Source organism: Zonotrichia leucophrys, chromosome 1 (assembly GCF_028769735.1).
Source record: "Zonotrichia leucophrys gambelii isolate GWCS_2022_RI chromosome 1, RI_Zleu_2.0, whole genome shotgun sequence".
In the NCBI taxonomy this organism is placed as follows: Eukaryota; Metazoa; Chordata; class Aves; order Passeriformes; family Passerellidae; genus Zonotrichia; species Zonotrichia leucophrys.
This window is the reverse complement of record NC_088169.1, coordinates 76455192-76479878: the sequence shown is the minus strand read 5'-3', so window position 1 is coordinate 76479878 and position 24687 is coordinate 76455192. Positions and strand designations below refer to the sequence as shown.

General features: G+C 36.8%; 1 protein-coding gene across 4 annotated transcripts in view; it reads left to right on the top strand.

Annotated features, from left to right (window-relative positions):
* The window catches only part of YAP1 (Yes1 associated transcriptional regulator), an 88333-nt gene that overhangs the window by 28971 nt on the left and 34675 nt on the right, over window positions 1-24687 (top strand). For all 4 annotated transcript variants that reach the window (XM_064718516.1, XM_064718526.1, XM_064718536.1 and 1 more), the window contains exon 3: window positions 20261-20376. In XM_064718516.1, the coding sequence (XP_064574586.1) occupies window positions 20261-20376 (116 nt within the window). The remainder of the gene's footprint in view (window positions 1-20260; window positions 20377-24687) is intronic.

The following is a 24687-nucleotide window of genomic DNA, read 5'->3' as shown; positions in this document are numbered from 1 at the left end:
ACTTTTAGTCTCTGTATTTTGGTAACTGTTAGGTGTGTGTTTATAGGCATTTAGAGCAGCTGATCACGATTGACTTAAAGAACTCAAGAACTCTTCTCAGAGTTGCTTGGTGATGTTATGAAGACTTCAGTTCTGCTAATCACTTACATCTGGCAGTAGTTTGAGACGGCATAGTTTTATTATTTTTGGAATTTATTTGTTTTTGTTTTTTTCCTAAAGCTGTTCAAGATATTTTAAGATTTAGTAGTGTTCTCTAAGTTGTTTCTTTTCATCAGTTTCAGGGTGGGGTGGAGTCAGAAGGAGTATTTTAAAATCAAAATATCTTGATGGATCCTAAGATATTAAAATTCAGTTTTCGAAAGCTGGTTATAGTAATTGAATCACTTAAATTCCAAAATTCAGCAATTATTTTGATAGTTGGTATACAAATGTTTAAAACCTTGAGTTTCTTTTCATGGCTGAATTACTTAATGAAACTTGTTTACTGTGCAAAACTAAGGTTGTCTGCAATCTAGTCTGTCTGCAGCATTCAGTAATTTTTGTTTAAATTGGTTTTTAATTGTGAACTTGTCAGACTTTAAACTAATTAGAAGTTCCCAAAACCTTACTCTTGGGAAGTAACTTGAAACAAATACTTTATAAGGTGACTTAGTCAAAATCTAGTGTGATGTGAGACCTGCTGCTCCATGCTGACATGAACACACTCCCAGGCTTTTCTTCCTTAGTCCTTTCCATCTTGGATGTCTGAAATTGGAGCTTTAAAAACCCACTGGCTCCTGTGTTCTTTAAAGTACTTGGAGTTTTTGATGACTCAGTTTGCATATGGATATGTGAATTTTAGTGATAGTTGCTATTATACTGTGTGTGTCTGTAAGTGCATGTGTATTTTGAAGTTTTCTGATTTCAGAACTGCTGAAAAAAATTAAAATGTATAAAAACTTCCATGGTTTGGAAACTGTAGCCTGTAGGAAGAGATTAGTCTTAACAATGCAGCATTGTCTGTTGAGTCAATTAAGCGTGTAGGTTTAGCTAGCTTGGGAACAAGTTCCAGCATGTGACATTGTAAATAGCACTCTCATAACAAATGTAAGCTTAGAAAGTGGGCCATAATTTCCCCTGCCACTTTACCAGGGCTTTTTGGGCAACTGTACTCACAAAGAATTTCAGGCTTTCTGATGACTTTCTTGGGGTGCTAATACTGTGTGTCTAGGGAGTGTTGGATCAATGTAATGCTGATTTTCTCCAAGTGTTGTCTGTCTTCCTGACTTTCCTGGGCACATGATTTTATTTGTTTTCTTCTGTTTATCCATATATAGAAATGGAACCTTGTGGCCCAATGCCTCAGAAATCACTAAGAGTATTGCTGAACCTGTCCCTCTTCTCAGTAGCTTGAATACACCACCTTATTGTTTGATCTAGCAAAAAGAAATAGCATTTAGAAGAAGTAAGTATTTCTGTAAATTATCATAGCTGTTTTCTTAATAGAGCATCATCCTTCAAGCTAAAGTCATCATCCTGTGAAGTAATAGTTTTCAGGAGGTGATCAGTCACTATCTGGTCACCTTCTAGATGTAAATTGATGTTAAAATCATGGCAAACTAAAAGGTTTCTTGTCTGCAGCAAGCAGCAAAGAGAGATACCTTGTCTTTGTGGTGGATGGTGCCTTTTGCATCAGGCCTGGTTTCATTGCTGCTTATGATTTTGTCTTCTGGATTTGGACTCAGCTTTGTACTAGAAAAATCTTTTTTTCTTCTTTCACCCCCTCTCCCAGTCCTGTTGTATTTGGTGGAGAATTAATTCAGACTGAATCTCCTTCAGCATGAATCTCAGATCAGATTTATCTTTGCATTTATGAAAACAGGCAACAGAAATTCTAGTAGCTGTCAGCGTAGACTTATAATTTCAGGTAATATTTGTAATGTGCCTAAATGGATCCCCCAGTTGGAAAGTTGAAGCTATGTAACTTCTTACAAAACAGTATTTTGCACTGTTAAATGCTGCCAGCTTTGTCTTGTCTCCTCCCTACACTTCTACAAGTCCCAAAAACTTTTGGTAGAATGTAACAAATGTGATCCCTGTTAAAAATAAAAGTCTGTTACGATGAAAGCATTTATGATTTTAGCCTTGATTTAAAGTATAGCTGCCGTCAGCCTTTCAGTGTAAGTTGTTCTACTTACATTTAAAAGACCAACTTCTGAAATTCAGTTCATTTCACAAGGATGACATTGAGTTATCTTGTAGCAAACATTTTGGCATGTATGTTTTTGTTGTGTTCTTAGTCCTGCTCCCCTTTCCTATTGGAAAGCCTCTGCATTATCTTAAAACTTTGTATTTAAAATATCAGGAACAAAAAGGTTTTCATTTTTTAGTAGATTAGGTTTACCTCTGCAGATATATGTCTGGTATGAACAATGAAATTATAGTAAAGATTGCTTTGGTCCAGTTGCTCTGGTATAAAAATCTTGGAAGTTGCACTAACAACAGAGGTTTACTGGTGTTTGTAGACTAAATTAAAAAATAAGGCCTGTCAAATTTTAAGGTAAAAACCTAACTTTGGAAGTCATATTCATGAGTTGAGACATCTATATTACTCAGGTGGAAAACATAAAATTGAATTATTTTGATCTTCCTCCCCATTTATGTCTGTATTCTTTTCCTTTAATGTTATATGTCAATTTATGGAGGTTTGTTTTGTTAATTTGGAAATTATAAGCTTATTGACATCTTGATTACATCGCGAGTTATAAAATGAATGCAACCAAGGTTAAATGAAACATTTAAGCTTTTTCCCATACATGAAGCTCTTTTCAATTCAAATTTTAAGAAAGATAGGTGTAAGTAGTAATTTTTCTGAAACTTACTCAAAAAAGGCAATAGGTGTGAGCATATTTCTTCTCTACAGTTGCAGGATTGATGTAAGACACTTGGTCCTACAACCACTCCAAAGATTCTTATATTGGTTGAGTCTTGTATCAGGCAATTACTCAGCATTTTCATAAAGTATGTTTTTGAAGGGGTTGCTTACCCAAATAGTCTTGGATGTCCTTCCTGTATTACATACAGCAGAAAGAGGCTGGTTACAGTGCATCTATTCCTTGGCCCAGTTGTGTCATTATTAAAGCATTACAGCAATCTGAACCTTTAACATAAAAACTTACAAAATTGTAGTCCTAAACTTTAGCCTTTTCCCGTGTTACAGATTTGAGTGATATCCCTGTCTTACTGCTGCTTATGGAGAGGGTTTTTTGTTCATTTATCAGTGTCTACTTTTGGATATTTTAGATATTTTAGACCAAAGCTATTTCTTCTTAACTGTGGGGACTGTAAGAGCAGGAGGTGCAGTAAGCTGATGTTGCTCCACACTTTTCAGATAATAAATTTAATTCCTTAGATAGGAATGGGTTATATAATCATTAAGTAATACTTGTCAAAAAATGTGATTACACCAGCAGAGCCCCCTAGTGTGGTGTGGGTAGGTGGTGGTATAACAAGGGGGTTTTGCCTTGTATTGTCTGAATGACAAAAGCAGGAGAAATGCCTTAATGTTACCACAACATGTACCATGGGAGGCTTCTTGTCTGCCTAGCAACATCAATCAGAAGGATAAGAATTTCTGTTCTGTGCTGAGAGAGTCAAAGATGTGCCTGGTAGCAATATAGCATGTGTTATTGACTCTTGACCCAGTTCTTTCTCCTCTGGGGTTTTATTGTCATGATAAGTTCGAAAGTTAAGCGAACTTTCAGTGTGTTGGTGTTGCAAATGTCTCAGGTGTCTGTGCTTTCGTTGGCCAGCACATTGTGTACCCAGCATTTGTATGAGAGTGGAGGAAGGCTTGGGTTTGGTGGGTGTTAGGTGTGCTGACCTTTGTGGCCCATCCCTAAAGAGGCTTGAGAAGTTTGATAAAGCTTTTTGTCAGAAGTGTGCTATGCCTCATTATACCTGCTGACAAAACAATGGCAAGTGTTGGTGGTAAAAGCTCTCCTGCAAATGAGGAGAAAAGGGATTTGGTATTGTGTTTTTGTACCTCTTTAAAAGTTTCTTCAGTAAATATTGATGATGATCAGATGCAGCTCTTTCCTACATACACTTTTTGCTTTTTATTACAATATGGCTATTGTATGGATTTCTCTTTACATCTACATTTAAACTTGTTGAAGTAGTTCCAGAGACCTCGTGAGGTGTCTCTACTTTTGTTACATCTTTTTACAGATGAACAAGGTCAAAATCCCACTTCCATTTCTGTGCTTTTGTATGAACTATAATATTCCTTCTTTAATTATATATTTTATTGTTTTCAGCTTAGGATTCTGGCATTCTAAGTAGAGGGAGCCTGTTGATTCCACCTAGGAAGACAAAACTGTAGTATGAGCCTCTCTCTTACCAGGTATTGTTAAATCTTGAGAGTACTTAAACAACTTGAAATACCTAGTTAGTGGGGCTGTACATCTTGACTATTCTGGAAGTAGTTTTGACTCCTGGTAACGTAATGAACTCAAAACAGCTGCAGAGGTAGATTCAGCATCAGACACACTGGCTAAATTCTAATTGGCTTCATCTGTCCAAACATATGGATGATGGCACTGCAGACAGAACTTCATACCTATAGTTATATAGAGAGGAAAGAGCCTGGCTTGCCTTTCGGGGTGGTAAGAAAGCTTTTTGAGCAACACTAAGAATCAAAGTTTTATTTGTAATGTGGTATGAAATTGTGTCCCCAAAATATGAGGCCTCAGAAAGTTCATTCTTCAAGATACAAAATTTGTACTTCTTTCCCCTACTTGGACCAACGTTGAATCAGTTTTCTAGAAGTAGAAGCTTTGAAGTGGCTTAGAGCTTTCAGTGCATACACTATGGGTTAGATTTTTTATGTATTAGAAAAACCTGAATAATTGTGGCTACCTGTGGATTGGTAGGTTTGAATTTATAAAAAATGGGAAGTGTATTTAATCAGCCATCTAAAACACAGTGATTGTTTTGTATCTCAAAATGTCTTCATGACTTAACTTTAGGACCTAGAAGTAAAAAAGTGTCTTGGGTGTGATACTGTTCTGGAGCTGGAAAGTGCTACAAATCTGAATCCAGATTAGTTGGCTTCATTTTAGTCTTCATTAAGATTGTCTGACATGTGGGTTCCTCTTGTTTAAGTCCAGAGATGGGGCAAGTAAACACCTTAAACTCTTTCCAGACCAAGGCAGACTAGTGTCTATGTATTTGAATGCCAAAAAACCCCAAAATTTTTGGATTTTCCTTTCAAAATAGAGAGGCTTGCAGGCTGAAATTTTTGAGTTCTCCAGAAAGAAATCGAATGTTTTCGAATGCTAGGTTTCCAGGCTGCTAAAACAAGTAGAACTTGGGAGTGTTTTAGAATGTGTCTCCATAGAAATTCTTTCCTCCCCCACCAAGTTCTTTCATATTTAGTTTCCATAACCAGTGCACTATTGTGAAGGAGGGGAAATGCAGGTTAACTGCAGGGAAGCCAGCCAATCACTCCAGCATCAGAGCAGACTCCAGGTCTTGCGGAGCTAACCTTTGTGACCTTCACAAGGGGCCTCTCTGAGGAGAGCCATTTTTCCTGGCTTGTAATGGTAAAGAAAAAAACTTGGCAACTCCTTTGATCAGCAAAGCAAAAACAAGGAGAGCAAGGAGCAAATGGGCAGCTTTGTGCAAAAAACTGCTAAGTCGGTACTGGCATTCTCTGTGCTGAGAACAGTGTTACCCCCTTGTATAGAGTATGTGCACATTTCTACAGGATACTGGAATATTTGTTGCATATTTAGAAAACCCTTCAGTTCCAAACTAAGGGAAAATCTTGGTTTTTACCAGTTATGGTGAAGTAAAAGCATTTCATCTAATAATTTGCAATGTGAGAGCGAGGAAACTTATTTCTTGGAGGTCAATATTTTCAAAAGAGCATTGCACAATGCTAAAAAAATAATTCTAACATTGGGAAGTGATCATTTTTTATATGCAGCTGGCATATATTTTTACTGTAAAACTTATTGCTTTGCAGCTTTTGATTATTTTTTTCCGTTTCTCAGTTGATGCTTACAGTGAATTTCAGATACATGCTTAAAGAAAGAATTGTAGTTTTGTTTTGCAAGTATGTTTTGGCTTGTACATATTGAAAATCAAATCTGTTCTTAACATTGGGAGAATTTAAAATCGGCTTTTAGTGTTTCTTCTCCATTATGTTCATTCATTCTTCTTCTGCTGGTGATTCTTCTTCTGCCTCTGTGTCCTCCTGTTACTCTTGGTATTCTGATCAATTGTGTTGCTCATCTGTGGTAGTTTTCTGCTCAACAAATTGGGTTCATTCTCCCACCTGAGATGAAGTGGTCTGTGTTCTTCTTCTGCCTGCGAGCAGGAGAGGGTTCATAATGTTTTTATTCAATACTTCCTGGTGAAGTCTGGTGAGAGTCTGCCTCCCAGTTTAATCTCCCACACCAGTGTATTTCTGTCCAGTGGATTCAACAGTTGGTTCATTCTCGGCAAGAATTCTTCCTGTGGTTTGTAAATTTGCAGATTTTGACCTCCTTCCTTGGCTACTTCAGCATCTCTTCATGCAGCTTGACTGCTTGGGAGAAATTGATATTGCAAGATTGCCAGATCCCTCTGCAAGACGTTTCTTCTTTTATGCTTACAGTATTCACTTTCCTTTGATGTTTCATCCTTTCCTCTGCCACTCCCTAATTAATCACCTCCAGTACTGTGCTGAAGTGTTCACAGTGATATTGGTTTTTTTATATGACCATAAATAAATAAATAGCAGTTACAGAATCAGGCAAACCATGTTTCAACATCTACTGTTTTGAAGTGTAGTCCTCTTCAATTTTATGAAAGTACAGAAATTACTTGAGTGTCATTATCTCACAGAATAGCTACCGGTGTTCAGTAATTAAACAGTTTATTAGATCCTTGCACAGTTCTGGATAGGATGCAAATTAATTTTTAATGGATGTGATTTATTTTAGTGCAAACTGCTCTTCAGCAGCTTTCACCTGCAGGACATTTTTACTTTAACATATCCAGCGATTTTCAGATAAGGTGCTAGATAACATCTCATGAAGATATTCAGGAAATTGATTCGTTTGAAATCCCTCATCTCAGATGATTTTCCAAGTATATTGTAGTAACATAAGCCTGTCAGCAGGTTTAATTTGTCTTCTGTGTACTGACACTGATATGGTCTCACTACAGTTACTGTCTTTAAGGGACAAATCCCCACTGATTGCATGGACAGAATCAGCCAGGAGCAGTTTTGGCTGCTCTGTGGGCAGGGCGAGAGTGCCCCAGGCCCTGCTCCTGCCGCATGTGGGAGCAGCGTTGGCAGCTGCAGCTTCCAGCCGGCTCCGTGCATGCTCTAGCACAGAAGGGGATATTTGGCTGCTTGGGTGATGCTTGCTTTCCAAGCAGCTGTTCCCTGTAGTAGAGTAGGAGAGTTACCAGATAGACTGCAAGATTACAGGACTAGTGCAAGTTTCTTAAGATTGCAATCCTGATAAGCTCAGCATATGTGAGTAGTTAAGTTGGAGGTGAGGAGAAATGTGGCACGAAGAAATGGGTCTCTGAAATACAGCCAGTCAACTCCAGGGTTTGATTGACTTTCTTTCATATGTCTTCTACAGTATATTCTGTGCTCTTGGTATACTCTGTTGTTCTTGATATACATAAAAATGTAAGTAGATTTCTTGTAAAGAAGCATGTTACGTTGTCAGACATGTAACAGTCCTTTTCTGGTCTATTTGAACATAAATATTTTGTAACAATTTTCTAAAGGAATAGATTTCTGAAAATATATTTAAAGGATAATAAGATATCAGAGAAGAGTGACCAGAATGTTTAATGTCCCAGTTTATACAACTAGAATCACAGTATCTAGGAATAGATTTTTTTCTTTCTACTGTATAGTTTACTTTTAAAAGGTTTTGAGATAAAATTTAAAATTATGACCTTTGTAGTGATAATGAAGTGATTGCAAAATAAATTTTAAGATAACATAAAACAGTGAATGTTTGGTGCTGAACTTTGAGTGATAAATTCTGGAAGGAAGTTGCTGTGTAAGTACCTGGAACTATGAAGTGTTAAACCACAACTTAGAAAGCATTAGCCAAGTGAATGTTTACTTTTTGGTTTATTCAAGCATCTTAGTTCAAAACTAAGAAACTTGGAGCTGAAGAGCAGAGTGGTTTGTTTCCTTCTTCCATAATTCAGAATGTAAAAATTATGTGGAAAAAAAGACATCTGTTACAATAAGCTTTCTTTTCATGGTCTCTAGAAGCAGTTGATTCACCTTGATAAATACAGTTCAGAGGTTTTATATGAATATCAAAGATTATTGGAATGGGGCAGACCAAAAGGATTATATTAGCTTGGTGTTCAATTTTAGCAAGCTAAGTGTGGATGTCTAAGAAGTATTATGAATTAAAAAATATATTGGGAGTTTCAATCTCCTCTTTATATATCCTTCATGTTTTGCCTTCAGGTACTGTTTACATCCTCTGATGGGAAGATTACAGTTTGGAGTAGTGAGTTTAAAGGACAAGAGTGGATGTGTGCTGCAGTTTGCAGTGACAGTGAATCACTGAGGGTTGTAATTGTTCATGTGCAGTTTAGGCGCCTTGCCCCAGCAGGTGTGTGTCAGGTAACCTTTATACAGGCTTGCTTCCTGAGAGCTTGGCATTAAACTGGCAGCAATAGGGTTCCATTAACTGTCTTCTCTAATCTACTGCTTAAATTTCAGAAAAGCTGTGTCTTATTACTCATGTGTTGAAATTACTGATACGTGATATGCACATTTGCTCTTCTGACATCAGGAGCATTGTATTTTCCAAACATGGGTTGTGAAACAAATATGTTTTGTCTTTGGAATTTCATATGCTAAGGACCGAATGAGCTAAAACCAAGCAAATAGACAAAACCTAGACAACCTCCAGAGCTTGCAGTTAGAATTTTGTTTTATTGAAAGTTTCAAAACAATTTTGGCTGCCTAGTTTTTGGACAAAGGTGGTCCTGTAGGATGATGATAAGACACTTGGCTGTAGGAAGTCAATTTTATAGAAGAGATTAAAGGAACTCAGTTTGTCCAAGAGTTCAAAGTGACAATACTCACAGGAAAAAAAGCTGCTTCACCCTCCAGAGGATTTCTGAAATAGTTTGTGAATTTGCAGGCAAATATCCCAAAAAGCTGGAAGCCGATAATGGCAGCTTTTGGAACTGAAAGGGAGTGGAGGAAAGGGATGGGTCATAGGGAAGTGCTGACTAATGGTGAGCAAACACTGCAGGGGAGTTCTTGTATTGAGAACTGATCTCACTTCCTGAAGAAAAATAAACTCTGTATTATCCAAGCATAAAATTTGGGCTGGGGAGGTCTCTAAGCTCAGCTGTTAGAAAGTGGGGAGAGGCAATGCTAGAAAGAAAGCTTGATTTTGTAATGATGTTAGCCATTAAAAATCCCACACAATTGTCTTCTGAGACAGAAGTTAGTAGTAATCATTAGTATGTGACCTGTAGTCTGATCTCTTGTGTGAGAATGCTGTATTCATATCTTTAGAGAGGCCTGTTACTAGTAAGCATGATTTTAAATACTAGACATACGAGTCTAGTGAGTACATGTTTTTTAAAAATGTATGACAGTAATTAAAAACAGTTTTTATCTGTCTCATGGCAGCAGCACAATCCCTTCAACATCCCACTCCCCCAATGACAAATGCTAATTTTCATAACTAGTAGATGAAGACTGCAGGGATTATAAATTTGGGATTAATTTATACTAAGATAAGATGATAACTTTAGGTTATATAGGCTTCCTTTGGAACCTCAACACTTACAATTCTGCTGAAATTTGGTGAAATTAGGATATCTGTGGTTTTTGCTTTGTGATCTGTTTTGCATCTAAGAGTTGAACAATTTCTAAATAAGTACTTCACTATGTTAATCAATAAAGCATGGTAGTTGCTAATTTTGCCAAAGACTAAACTGTTAGTACTTTAAGAACTGTTAGTAATGTAAGTGATATGCTTTTAGATAAAATCATGTGCTTGGCATATTTTGTCATCCCTATTTGTATTTCCCTCTGTTCCAGAAGATGCTCAGGAAGTAAATTAAATTACTACAAATCAAATACATAAATGCTGAGGTATTGGTATTTATTATGATGATCTAGTGAAATAAATTAAGGCTTTAATTGCTAGAAAGCTATGGGTTGTTTTGCTGCTGATGATTTTACAGTCAAACTTCTAGTTTCTGTTCGGTCCTGGACTCTGCTATTACTCTGTTACTTGCTCAAGGAGGGCGGTTGGGCTGGATGACCTCCAGTAATCCCTTCAAACTTTCCATTTCTGTGAATACCTAAATTCTTAATAATAAACCAAAAAGTAAATTAATATTTCCAGTTGATAACTTTTGAAACATACAGTGAAATTTGAGTTCAAAATTAGTTTTTGTTTCCTTTGCTTATTTTACAATGGGCCTTTGAATACTGTTTAAACCGATGCTCCTTAAACTCTTTCTGAATGGTGAAGAGAAATGTAGAACCTGCAACTTTAAAAGCCTCAGGTCAAAAACATTTCAAGGTCATTTTTAAAGATAAATGTAATAGCTATTATATTTAAGAATACTGTACATTTAAATGATAATTAAAATTATACACTAAGTAGTTCAGTTTATTCTCAGGCTTTTACTCTGTGTTTCCTTTGCTACTCTAGGTTAAATGTGTAAACAAAAAAAACTTTTCAAAGCATAGCCTTCAGACAGTATGGTGTATCTGCGGTCAAGAAATCTGTTGCCTCTGGTGGATTGCAACTTGTGAAATCTGTCTTCAGGGGGTTGAAGGGTGGGGGAGGAAAAAGAATATTCTGCTGGCAAAAACAGTATACAAGATTGCCTAGGGTCGACTGAGCAGGTATCTTACAAGTACTGACTCAGGCAGCAACTTGCTGTTGGAAGATTCTCTTGTTTGTTTTACTTAGTATGCTGCAGAGTCTTTGAGGATAGGAATAATTGCCTCCTACCTCAGCAGCACGTCGTGGTTGTCTGAATTGTAAAAGTAAAAAGCTCTCCCTGAAACAGAGTCATAAGAAGGAAACAGATGACTGGGGTATTTTATGAAATAAAGTGCAGCCCTCAAATGAGGGAAACGATAATCCATGAGACTATTTGTATGAGTTAAACCGAGAGCATCTGAACAGATGATCGACTTAAGGTGTGAAGTGTGAGTTCTGAAACATAAATTAAAAAGAAAAGTCAATGTTAATGATTTTAATGGCAAAATAAAAACAGGTTCATTTTGTTGCAGAAAGCTGTGCCTTCATTTCCAGTAGGTCCTACCTAATGGTTCCCTAAGAGTCAGCTCATCCTGTCAAGGCCATCTGGGAGTGATCATTGTCTGAACACTCAAGCAACCAGTTTGCACTGCCCTCTGAGACTTCCTACTTAGAGCAATAAGGAAACAACCTAAAGAATCTTTTTATCTTCATATTTTGTTTTCCTTAGTGGTGGTTAGCCTCAGGGTTAATTGACAGGATTGCGAGAAGCAGCCCCCTTTAGATACTAAGGCAGCTGGCTATAGCAGCTTTCATTGCAGCGTGCTTAGGCAAGCCTCTCTGACTTGAAAACCTCCAGGCAACAAAAGCAGGGTGCTCTGAGAGGGGCATAAAATTGCCTGGCTTCTCTTCATGCAAAGAAACACTTGATTTCCCTCTTGCTTTCTTTTAAGAGAGAGAAATGAGATAGATCTCAGAGATAAAAGTACACAAAGGTGATAAAGTATTCCATGGATCACTTCTGAAAATCATCTGCGTTCCCTTAATAAATGTGAAAGCTAGTGTTTGTGTAATCTTGTCTTTAGTGTTAGAGAAGGGATCTTGGGGAGGCCTTCTGCATTTGCTAAGCAGGAGTGTAGGAGGGTATCTGTAAAGTCAAACAAATACCGTCATTTCACTTGAAATAGCAGCAGAGACAGTTCTTCCTTTAGATTTGCCCTCCTTGGTGATGTATCTTTATCTCTTTCATTGAAAATCAAGGAGAGAAAAAAAGATGAATTCTTCATATGCTGAATGACTTAGCTATGAAAAGCAAACTTCTTAACTTTGGGGGTAGGGTAGAAAGAAAGGGAGGTTTCCATTAAAAGTAGCTTTTTTTTTTTTTTTTTCTGCTGGGGAACTGAGAGGGGAAGTTTAAATAAATCTGTTGACAGAGAATGTGATCAGAGCATTTAATCCTTTATAGACTTTGGAAAATAATTGAACTGGTAAAAAGACTGCAAAACAAGGACTTTTTACTCTCTATAATACTGCTATGTCTTACAGTTTTCAAAGTAATGGAAATGAAAATGTCCTTTTACTCCTTATTTGTTCCTGAAACTCTGAAAATTATTTTATTTGGGAAATCCACAGTGGTATCCAAGAATTATACTTCTGGGAATCAATTTTAAAACTTGTAAGCATTGTGATACCAGCTCTACTTTTCTGTATGAGGTCCTTAAATACAGGGCAGGAAAAGGGGTAGGAGGAAAAAGAATAATAAGTGCAAAAGTAAGCATGTTATTTCTTCCATTTTGGCTTTGAAAAAAGGTAATTGTTTCAAGAGCACATTATAATAAAAGTGGGGCTACCTTGGCAAACCTTTGAACATCATATCATGCATTCACCTCGTTCTGTTAATCGTGCAATGTGTGGTCAGGCTGCCTACTGCCCTCACATCCATTTTAGCATTACACACACTGAGGTGAGGACCTGTCTGTGAATGCTTCCTAAGAAGTGCAGTGCTGTTCTGCAGTTTCAAAACAGCGTGGTGTTTATAATCAGAACAGGAAGCTTAGTTTTTAAGTCCTTGGTGTATGTATTGTGCACTGTCTGCAGGCAGGCCAGTGCTAATGAAGGCTGCCTTTGAATACCTTAATACTAAATACTGTGTTTGTGTATCTGTAAAAGCTCTTTATTTTGTGTATCAGTGTCCACAGCTTTGTGGGCCATGCTTTCTGGAATTTCTGGTACCTCTTAGTATCTTGCAATATTCAACCACCTTAGGAATAAATTCCAGAGAGATTTGTTGAAGAACTTGTCTGACTAGTAATGACTGTGTGCAAAATCTGTTTCTTGACGAATTAGACTTTGTCAGGTGCATTTAAGTTTCCCTTATTGCATTGTTCTAGTTCAGATTCAAACCATTAATTTGCTGGAAGAATTTCTGCTGCCTAGGACTGTAATTTCATGGGATAGCATGTGGTTTTATTTCATACTAAGGTTGAGGAACTTAAGCTCTGACAGGTCTTCCCACCTGGTCAACAGGATGCTTGTGCTCACCATTCTCTTACTTTTTGCTTTTGTTCTATTTCACAATTAATGAAGTCACAGCTGTGGTACCACGGGATTGCACACTGAGCACTTGCATATCAATTTTAAGCTATGCTTTTGCAAGTTGAATGAAGGTCAGAAATGTCTATTGTCATTTTACTGGTGTGCTCTCTGGCATTATATGCCTGTGGTGCAGTTTGGTGAGAACATGATCAGTGGTGTAGATGGAGTAGTCCAACACAAGCTTTGTTTATATAATGCATTAAGGCTGCCAAGCAGAAGGAAGAATAAGGAAAACTCAAAAATACAGCCATTTTATGTATTGCAGGAATATTCAGAAAATTGTATCCATGTTTCTGTTTCTTTCAGGCAATTAGACCATGCCTGGAGACATAACCATCCTTAAGAGAGAAACTGTTGCAAAATTTAGGGGCTTTTTCTGATGCTTTTTGGGAAACAGTGAGATTAGGAAGTTCTGAATTTTACTGCCATGTACTTTTGTTGAAATTAGGCTGTAACAGTCCTGAAACCTAAGGAAATATTGCAAATAAATGGACAAAACAAGTGGAGAAACAGTGCTTTCCCCAGCAATGGGTGGAATATAATCTCTCAGCAAATGAGATTTTCACTGCTCTGTAACCAGCCTTTTCTTTTGCTGGGTATTGTTGGATTTTATTTTTTTTTTTTACAAAGCCAGTTGAAAATTCCTGAAAGGGTTTACAGTCACTTTAAAAGTATATCCTTGTCTAAGAATGGTGCAAATTCAGGGAAAGGTTTATGGAGGACTGAACTAAGGGTAGAGGTAATGAGCTGTCTCATCTCCCCTTCAGGCTTTTCTCTGTACTATTGCTGCTTGGAATTGAAATATCTCAAATGATGTATTTAAAGTATAAATCTGTAATTTTGTTACAGCACCTGCAAAGTCAGCTACGCTAATTAAAAATGGCCCATATGTCTGAAGACTTAGATTCATGTTTTAATCCTTTCCAATTTTGAAAATCCCCTGAATAGGATAAAAAAGGGTGCATGCACAAAGAATGTCACGCCTTCTGTCCTCAGGCAAAGCTGAATCCACTCCATTGTGTGTAAATATCCTAAGATCATCAGCAGCCATAACCCAAAAGTCTCTGCATGCTGCACTCCAGTTTTTGTGAGTGGTGATTAGACCAGTTCATGTTGAGGCCCCATATACTCAAACCCTTCTTTTTCATCCCATTTCTAAATGCAGCTATGGAAAATTTACCTAGCTCATCAGCCCTGACAAACTGATCTAGGCCTTCCAGCCTTCCAGATATTGCCACTTTCTTAGGAGTGTGCATCCAGCTCTATTTTTGAATTAGTGGATACTGCCACTTTGACAGCTGCCCTGTGGTCAGACCACCACACTGGTCTGCTGTAGAGCTCAGGCCTCTGCAGAAGTAGATACTCTGATTTCTTCCCTGCCTGCTAAAATGATAGATAAGTGGGTATCTTGGAGGTACCCTACACTGCCTCTGCACAGGACAAGTTTGTATAAGATTTGGTAAAGAGGTTAGTTGATTTTTTTGACAATTTGTGATAGTTTCAAGAGCAGAAATATACAGTTTCTCCTGGAATCACTAGGAAAGCTAACTTTCAGTATACACATCAAGACCTGACGTGCTGAAATGTACTGATGAGAGCTCTAAAATAATTCTGGCATTTATGAGGAGACACTTTCTCTTTACTAGTCCTTAAAGTTAATAGACAAATATAAATAAAAAGAGAAAACCTTTTCAAACGGGATGCTTTATGTGGATTAAAGAAGCTAGTTGATTAGGAAAACAAAGAAAAAATGAAAGAGTAAAATCTATATCTCATTCGTTTAACGTAAAAAGAATCATAGGTGACATGCTTGTCAATGGAGCAGCTGACATTTGGAATTTAGTGAAAAGTTTAAATTTCACACTGAAAATAGAACATAATTAGGTTTAGTTTCATTTGTGCACTTGCTTATGTTACACAAAGATGTTCCTAGCTATCCCCAGCACAAAAACTACTCAATGCCACGTCAACACCCTTGGAAGGTCTGTCATGATGTGGTCAGTGGTATGTGTTCCTGTTTTGCTTTTCATAAAATGTGATTTCCAGTGAATTCTTAACAGTCCCAAAAATCTGAAAACCAAAATCCAAGGTTAGTCACCTCAAGTTCACTAGAGACTGAAAATAACTTTCTCACAGACATAAAATATAAGTCTTTTCTAGATTGTTAAAACACAAGCACTACATTATGGAGAGATGTTTGCATAGTTTTTTACAGTGATGCTTTTATACTTAGGAAAAACTTGTCCTTCTGTGTGTTTGAGACTAAATTTTTGAAATGTCCTTTCAGGAAGAGCCATGTCCAAATGTACTGAGAAGCCATGATTTATTTATTCTTATCTATTCTTTTATGTGTCAATCAGACCTCTTATTTTTTTGTTGTTGTTGCAGAAATTTCATGCAGTATGATCATCTGTACTGAGGATTAGAATGTCTGTTCATTCGCTTTTGCTTTTCTTACTAACATTACATTTCTATTCCACACTCTGGTAAAATAGTCTTGCAGTTCTGACCTGCTTATGTTAATAATGTCTATCCTAAGACCTGTTTTTATGAAAGGGAAGTTCTAATTATAAATGATGTGGCATATATAAGGTGACTCTATGCTAATAAAGGCAGAAAGGGTGAGAAAGACAATTTTGTAATGACTGGAAATTCTGTTACACAAATGAAATTCTCAGCATACCCTGGAAAGAGCACCTGCCAATGGGGACACTGTAGTTGCAGTACATACTACAGAATGTCAAAACTGAAGGCCTCTTAGATAAACCTTTCTTGAAGAATTTAAGTAATTCTTTGAGTGTCTTTTTTGTGTTAGTTTGTTTCTGGCATGGCTTTTGACAAAACAGTACGTGTCTTTTTAGTGCAGTAACTGGAGAATGAATGGGAAGGTATATTACATTTTGTACAAGGGCTTTAATTTTAGAATGGTGTTATTTTATTAGTCTACTGGGATCCAAAGGGTTCTTAAAATAAAAAGTAAATTTCCTTTTCTTTTTTAGGTCTCTAGATATCCTACTTCTTTTCCAATGTACTTTAAAAAAAACACTAACAAAAATTCAAACCAAAATCTTCAACACCCTTCTCCCTCAAAAAAAAAAAAAAGAAAGAAACCACAAAACAAACCACCACTACAACAAACCCTGACCTTAAACTCTAAAATTAGGTTAAAATTTGAATCTGACAAATCTTTAGGCATGTGATAGTGTTTAATGCCAGTAAAGATTTCTTTCAATTAAATTCTGATTCTTAGTAACTGCAGAAATTCTCTTTGTGTACAAAAAATTAGAAAATTTTTCTTTTCTTTGAAGTTGTTCTTGTTAAAATGCAGATAATTTGTATTTGGCTGTAGAAGTTGAAGATGGGTGAGGAGATGCAGTTTGTGCTCTTCATAATGCAGAGCACTTTGAAGGTCCTTTTTGGTGGAGGATGGTGGGTGATGTGTCTTGGAACAGTCACTCTTCTTGATACTAGAATTCACATATGTTTGCTAACAAATGCTTAGCATGTGGTGGATGTTTTAGTTTTGTTTTTCTAAGGTCTGTTACCACAGACCTACATTTATGGTACAGTCTTATTTCCTTCGTTTCTACTATGCTCGTCCAGTTTACTAAAGTTTTGCTGCTCCATGTCATAAATGAACAATAATAAATAGTGCCAGATAGATAGATGTTAGATTTGAGAATTCGTTATGTGAGATAAAATGTCTTACATTGCTTGATTATCCTAGGGATGTTGACTTAATTCCAGGAATATTTACTCACTTTGTTCTGTTCAGACAGTACAGAGCTATGTTTCTCATTCCTGAGTAGGTAGAATTTTAAGTTTTAATTTGATAATACATATTACATATACTGGCTGATTTATAGGTTACATTGATTTCCTATCATTTGCTAATGTTTTTTAATCTTTTATTTGTGTTGACACTAGTTGTTTATTGAGATATGGTAAACCTCATGTAAAATTGAAGATCTTTATTGTAAGGAGTGGGACAGTTTTCATGTAATTCAGCTACTATGAGAAAAAAATCTACTTAATGTAGGGAAAGATAATGCAGTGTTGATGTCAGCTCTTATGTCCATTGAGACCTTTTCTGTGCTGCTGTTCAAAACAGAGGGAAAGATCTTGTGTAGAATGTCCTGTTCCAATACTTAATTTGATAATTAGAAATACATGGTGTTTATAGTAAGTTACCCTGGTCCATGTGCTGTGAATAGGAACAAAATAAATTCCTATATTCCTCCATGTAGTACCAGGATTTATTTAAACATTTTATCCATATAGGTGGGGGCTTGCCTACTTCGTATTTCATCAGCTGAGCATTATTTGGAATTTATAGGAAAGAACTGATCTGTTGTGAAGTGGTTTGGGTGCTTTCTTAGTATATAGCATTCAAACACTCAGGATATGGAGCAGGTAAGGTATGAGGACTGTGATTTTATGGAGTTTGAGGAGAAAAGTTTCGAAGGAATATATGGAGGAAATGGATATGTAGATCATGAAGCACTGAGCTGAGTGAGAGGGAAAAAAGTTTGCCTTATTCAACCAGTCATACAGTCAGTATGATATTAATATAATCAGCTTGCTTACTTTGAAGATTTTCCTCCATGGCTCTTGGCTCTAGGACTGCTGATTGTAGTTCAGCTGGTCACGTAAGGAACATGCTGACTTTTCTCAAGTGATACTGAGCTAGGGAAAAGCTGGAAGCTGCTACTGCCTAAAATAGCTACCCTTGTTAACAACTCCATATGAACATTAACTGTACCTTGCGTGCTATGCTTAAGCTGTCTTGAGGAATCAATAATGCTGTCCTTGTGCTCAAAACTGCAGGTACATCTAAAACTGCTTCTTCCATAGTTCATTCATCTGTCCCATGTTCTGATGTGTTTTGAAAAATTGATCAATGTTGTTTAGTGCATTCCTACAGTTAACTGTAGAAATGGTTCTGTAATGCAGGCAGAAAACATTTTTCTTTTTATTTCTTACTCTGCACTCAAATAGCATATAAAAACAATGGCTATAAATTATGTACCTTGCATTTTATTAGTTCATAGTGCTACATGGATTTTTATGAGTTAAATGTAAATAGTTGAATGTGTTATTATGGGTACAGTCGTGTTTTCCCAGTTTCCACTGTTGCCAGAACTGAGTTGAGCAAATATAACAAATCAGAAATGCAAGGGAGGAGTAGCACATGCTGGTACAGTAATTTAAACACATGGTCTGTGAAGCATTTCAGTGCAGTGTTTTTACATCTGTATTATCTTTACCTGTTTTCCTTGCTTTGCAAAACTGACCAGCAGAAAAGTGAAAAGTTGTTCCCCAGTATGAAGGTTTATATATAGTCCAGTATATATAGGGCAGTCTTTACTATGTTGCACCATGTTTTATAAATAAATAGGCTTTAAAAAGAAATAAAGAAGTCTTGCTGTATGTGGCATGTTTCTCAGTGAAGCTGAATATTTGAAAACCTGTGCTACCAAAGATGCAGTGTGCTTAATAGTATCTTGTTGAGGTTTAACTCCGGCCATCAAACATAATTTATTGGTGTGATGATCAGAGGGAGGCCAGATTCATAGCCCAGCACTAGCCATGGTAAAGAAAATAACCTCTACCCCAGACAAAACCAGCACATACTGTATTAAACAAGCTACTACGGTGTGTGTAACTCTTTGGTCTGAAATAGCTTATGTGCATGGTTAGAGAGTGTTAATGTACATATGTTAAAACTTCTTTAAAAGCTAGATTGTGGTATGTCTACCTTGTAACAGAAGATTAGAATGTGAGTAGTTTGACATAAGTAATTATTTTGGTGACTACTGTTTCATTTTATGTCCTTCTGAATTTGTTACTTGTTGTGGTTTTGCTGAAGAATATGACAATGGGCACTCCATGTAATCCAGAAAAGCATAATTTTAAGGATAATTTATTTAAAGTATGAATGGTACCAAGTTAATAATGCATTGGATTCTAATTTCTAACAATGCTATCTGAATATGATTTTTAATTTGTACCGGTTCTAAATGATCAGATAACAAATTCTGTTGGCAGTGTTCATGTGCGTTTGGAGTTGTATCTTTGTCCCCATGTACTTCTCAGAGCAGTGTTGTTTAATGACATTGAGATAATATTGATGCTTGTTATGAATAGACTGCATCTGCTGCTTATTAGCAAAACATGCTAATCATATACTCCAAAAGAAAAATAATGTTTGATTACACTTTTGTATTTCTGTTGAATTGAATACTTCCATGAATGACAGTCGTGAATGTACTTGCCATTTTTTCAAAACAGAGAAATCTAAGCTTCCAAGGTTTTGCAGAGGACTGGGTGGGTTACTTTACAGTCCTACTGTCCTCATCTTTTCGCTTGAAGTTGAAAGGCAGCTGCACATTCCTTTCACATTACTGCTTTACTGTGACTGGTTACTTCAGCTACCACAGAGGGATTGTTCAGGTGTCAGTGGGGAGGAGAGTAGTCTGCCCGATAATCTGAGGATGTGGTCTATGCAGAGAAAGTTTGGGAACACTAATGATTGCATACTGGCCAGTTCATTACCACTCCCTAGGCCCTGGATATGAACTCATCATGCCAAGGTACTGGACTGTGCTTGAGATTCCAGACATACCTGGCTTGGTTTGAAAATCCGTGAAGTCACATTTAAAAATGGCAAATAAGTGATCAAAGAGAGAAGGACGCAAATGTTGGTTGGGAAACTGGTGGTGGCCAGTGCAAGGATTTGGGAATCTGACATACAGTGATGCTTGGAGAGAATCCAAAAAGTTCTTGTTTGGTTTTGAATGTGGCTATTCTTGGCAAGCTTAACCTTTTGTTGTTAAACTTTCTGTGCTAGCAGGTCATTGTTGTGAATGCATGACTGTCCTAACTCTTGCTTTGTTTTGTCCTAGTCACATTGATCAAACAACAACATGGCAAGATCCTAGGAAGGCCATGCTTTCCCAGATGAATGTTACAGCTCCCACCAGTCCTTCTGTGCAGCAGAACATCATGAACTCAGCATCAGGTAAGCAGAATTTGCATTTATGAAAAAGATCATACAGGTAAACCACAGGCTATTCTAATCAGGGGAGAGGGAGTCCAGATTTAATAAATGTTCTTCTACTCTTCCTGGTTTGAAACTTTAAATTTGTTGATGCCTGATTCATCAAGCAAGAGGCTGATAGTTGAAATAATAGAATTTGTATAATATTTATGTTGTCAATAAAAAGAACACTGTAGTTCTTTGATTTATGTTTTTATTTTTTCAAATGAATGGTTCAAAGTTGTAAGGAAGCAGAATTTTTCTCTATTTTCTTCTGACCACAAAGTGCTGTTAAATTGATGAAGACTAGAATTTCCATTCAATTAATATCAATTTACATTAAAGCTTTTGTGCTTCACAGCATTCTTCTGCCTCTATTTGCTCACTGACTATGTTATACATGTTATACCACCATTTACTTACATTTCGTGCCTTTAATGTGAACATATCATTTTTTCCTGTTGTCCCTAAATAGATCAAGCAAATACCTTGAAAGTCTTGTTTAGAAGCAGAGATGTTTTTGTTTTCCTCTTGTCTTTCTCTTACTTCCAAAATCCAGTATCATGGTCATTATTGCTCTAACTGGAGGAAGTCTGTTGCCTTTTCCTGGAATACAGAATTGTTTTTCAGCTGGCTGGGGGCAGGGGTGGGGGGGCTCTCACTGGACAGCAGTAAAATGTTCTTGTTCTTGCTATAGAATCTACTGTGTGTTTTCAGAGCTCTCTCATCTGATTATGCAGAGAGCAAGTAGATAAATTTGGTACCATGCTTGTTTGAGTGCTTGGTCTTGCCCTGGCTTTGTCACCTCCTGTCTGTCACAGAGGTTCATGTTATATTTATTTTCTCACAGTCTGACTGTATTTTGTGTGTGTCTGCTGTTCCTGTACTTCCCAAGGGTTATTCTCTGGTGCTGCTTTTTGTGGTCTGTTTAGACAGCTTTGTTTCATGCTGCAATTCATGTGCTGCAGACAATACCAAAAGATTAACAGGCGTGACCAAACTGTGCTGTTCATGACTGAGTATTAGAGGGGAAGTTAATCAAACTTTTTGCTGGCTAGGCCAGGAGGCTGGATTATCCTGAAACAAATGAGTCCTGTTCAAGTTCAGGAAGTCGTGATTCACAGCAATTAAGGTCTCAGGCTCTGATGTGAAAATAAAACAGTGTGATTATTTTCTGTGTAAATTTATCCCAGGAAACCTGCAGCAATAGAGGTGGCATGTTTTTATAGGGACACTTCTAAAGGAGGGAGAATAGGAGAAAGGAAACAATTCCCTTGGTCTGTCCTGCCTTTTTGCTTATTTGTGCTAAAACTAGATGCTTGCTGTTTCAATATTGACATATTTTAAGATAACTCCTCAAACCTTCCACTGTACCAAGAATTCACAGGAAAAAATATTGATAGTAAAGTAGGAATCACTTTATGTACTTAGAAATGAAGAGTTCGTAGCAAAAAAAAAAAGTATTAATAAATTGTAACAGGGTGGTAACAAACTGGAAAAGAAGCTAGCAATCTGGACACAAGGATTATTTTTTAAAGAACATTTACATGTAATTGCCTGATGTAATTATGTGAGAGTGTGATGTTGCATAGATATTGTTGTTCATGCAGTAAAGAACAGTTGAAAAGTGCAAGTGGGTTGTCTTGTGATTTGAGAAAGCACTTACTTGGATACAAATTCATTGAACATTTATTTTTAATTTCACAGATGATACTATGTTGAATATCAACTGAAAATCCCATGAAGCTTTTTTTTCCCCAAATGCTCTGAGTCTGATAAAGTGCATGAAGGACTCAGAACTCCTGTGTATATTGGATTACATCATATGTCATGTGGAGTTAGGTTTTTTAAGCTTAAGTCAGTTGAGGTAGTATGACTTGGAACTGACTCTTTGGATGCGCTTGCTTATTACCCTGATTTGCTATTAACAAAAGTCTGCTTTGAATTAAATAATACCAAATCTGCATTTATTGGATGTGGTTCTGATACTTGTTCTGGCAAATGTTTAACTTTAAATTATGACTGTTTATTTGTTTTTACTAAAGTCTCTTATACCTAGCTTTGTTACTTTTTATTACTGAGTTCATGGTAGCTTATGCTTCCTTGGTAGCCTCTCGAATAATCTTTGAGAGAAATGGAAAAGTCAAGTAACTATGTACCACTTCAGCACAGTGGAACTTACAGTCATGGTGTTGGCACTCAGATTTAAGACTACTTAATGTTCTAATTTGGGCATTCATCCTCAAGAAATCAAGTTGAGGCCTTAAAGACAGAAGTTTCCTGTTATGAAATATTGCTGGCAGTGAAACATACCCTAGTGCATGAGAGCCTTTCATGAAAGATACTGGGAAAAAACGAGTGTGAGTATTGTGACAGCTGGAGATCACTGACTTGCAAAAAAGTGTTTGAAATGCCACAAAGGAGAATATTTTCCTTTCTGTACAGACCTTGTATGGTGCTCATTAATTTTAGCCCTTAAAGTTACTGTCCAAGTTCTAGTGTACTGCCTCAGGAGCCTGTAAGTCAAGTTACTGTGCTGAAACAGAGGAGAGATTTCTGGGAGCTGTCGTGACAGCCTTTAGAAGCTTTAAACATTTAGTCAGAATTAGAGTTCTTGACATTAGCAAGGAAATTGCCATGAACAGGAAAACAAACTGAAGATGCAGAGAGAAGAGAACTGTGAAAGCTGATGTGTGCATATTGGAGATAAACCTGTTGTCTTTTTGGATAAATAGGGGAAGAAGAACTCAGGAAAGACGTGATGAGGGCAAGTCAAAAGATTGTTAAAATATAAAAATGGGAAACATATAGTTTAGCATGAGATTGAAATCTTTAGGTTATCTGACTTAAGAAATTCCATCTCTTGAGGCACTTAGGTATCTTGCTGCAAATGACATTTCTTCAAAGAAGTTAATGGACATCTGAACCATTTATATCTGTTCCAGGCATGACTTTTGTGAATGAGTTATTCTATGAGTGTTAGCTACTTTTTTATAGGAAGTCATCAGTATGTGAAAAGTGTCTGTCTGTCTTAACTTAGTTGCTACAAGTAATCAACTAAAATAGTTTGGGCCATATGCGTGCAGGGAAGGAGCACAGTGCTCTGTTAGAGGGCATCTGTTGGTTAATATGTGAAATAGGATTGCATCTTCACTTCAGTAGTAGAAAGGAGAGAAGCCTTTTATTTGTGCATATGCCACATGACTATAAAAAGTCATTGTAACTGTTCTCATTTGTTTGCATTATGTTTCTAACCATTTTTCCCTAAAGGAAAACAGAAAGAACAGAAAAAAAAAACCAACATAGTTTCTTCTGCCTTGATTTAAAACAAACAAACAAAAAGGTAGTAGTAATGGTATGCTGTTCTTCTTAGGAACATCTCCTATACATTTCCTACTGAGGTAAAGTTATACATTTGAAAATAACCAGTGGCTGTTTCGTATACAATTACAGTTGCTACAACAGAGATGAGATAATTATATTAGTGTATTTCTGTTCTTCAGATACTTTTACTTTCTGAATCATGCTTGAGTCAGACTTGACAGGACTGCATGCTTTAGCCTTTTCCGCTTGCACATAGACCTTAGAGAATTAGCTTTGGAGCAGATTATGTGCCTTTGCCCTCTTTTGTCTTCATTCTTATGTGGCAATTTTGAATTGAGTTTCCCAGTGAAAGTTTGTAGACCTAGTGTAATTCCATTGTCTCTTAAGGTAAGGCTGTAGTGCCATGTTAAATGTTGGTAAGGAAATGGACACTTGAATTCATAACTCTCAGGGGACAGGTGGGTACGAAGGAATATGCCAATAACTAAAACAAGTTCTAGCTCTTCTCTTAGGTTCTTGCTCACTTCAGTTGCAGATTGTGTCTGTGTAGCCATCATAGTGCTGACTGTACAAAATTCCATTTTGTGTACAGTCAGCACTATGGTCTATTCTGAAGCTTGAGTTTCTAAGTATCTGCATGACAATGTTAATTTCTTTCTTCATCTGCAAAAACCACCCCTTTTTAAATAGTGTCTTTTTATACTAATTTGACAGGATAAAGGTGTACTTAAAGTAAATTTTGTGGACTTTGACACAATTTTTGGAAGTTTTAGAACCACGATGACTGAAGAGAAGAAGTTCAGTTTTCACGGAGAAAGATTGGGAAAGATCTTGGAGATCAGTGCTTGTATGAGATGAAGGTGAATCTTGTTGTTGAACATAGGTATTCTAGTTCCCAGGTTGTCCATGCATAGTCAGTTGGTAGATAGATACAGATGCCCTCTTATATGCATTGACCTGTTGATAAAA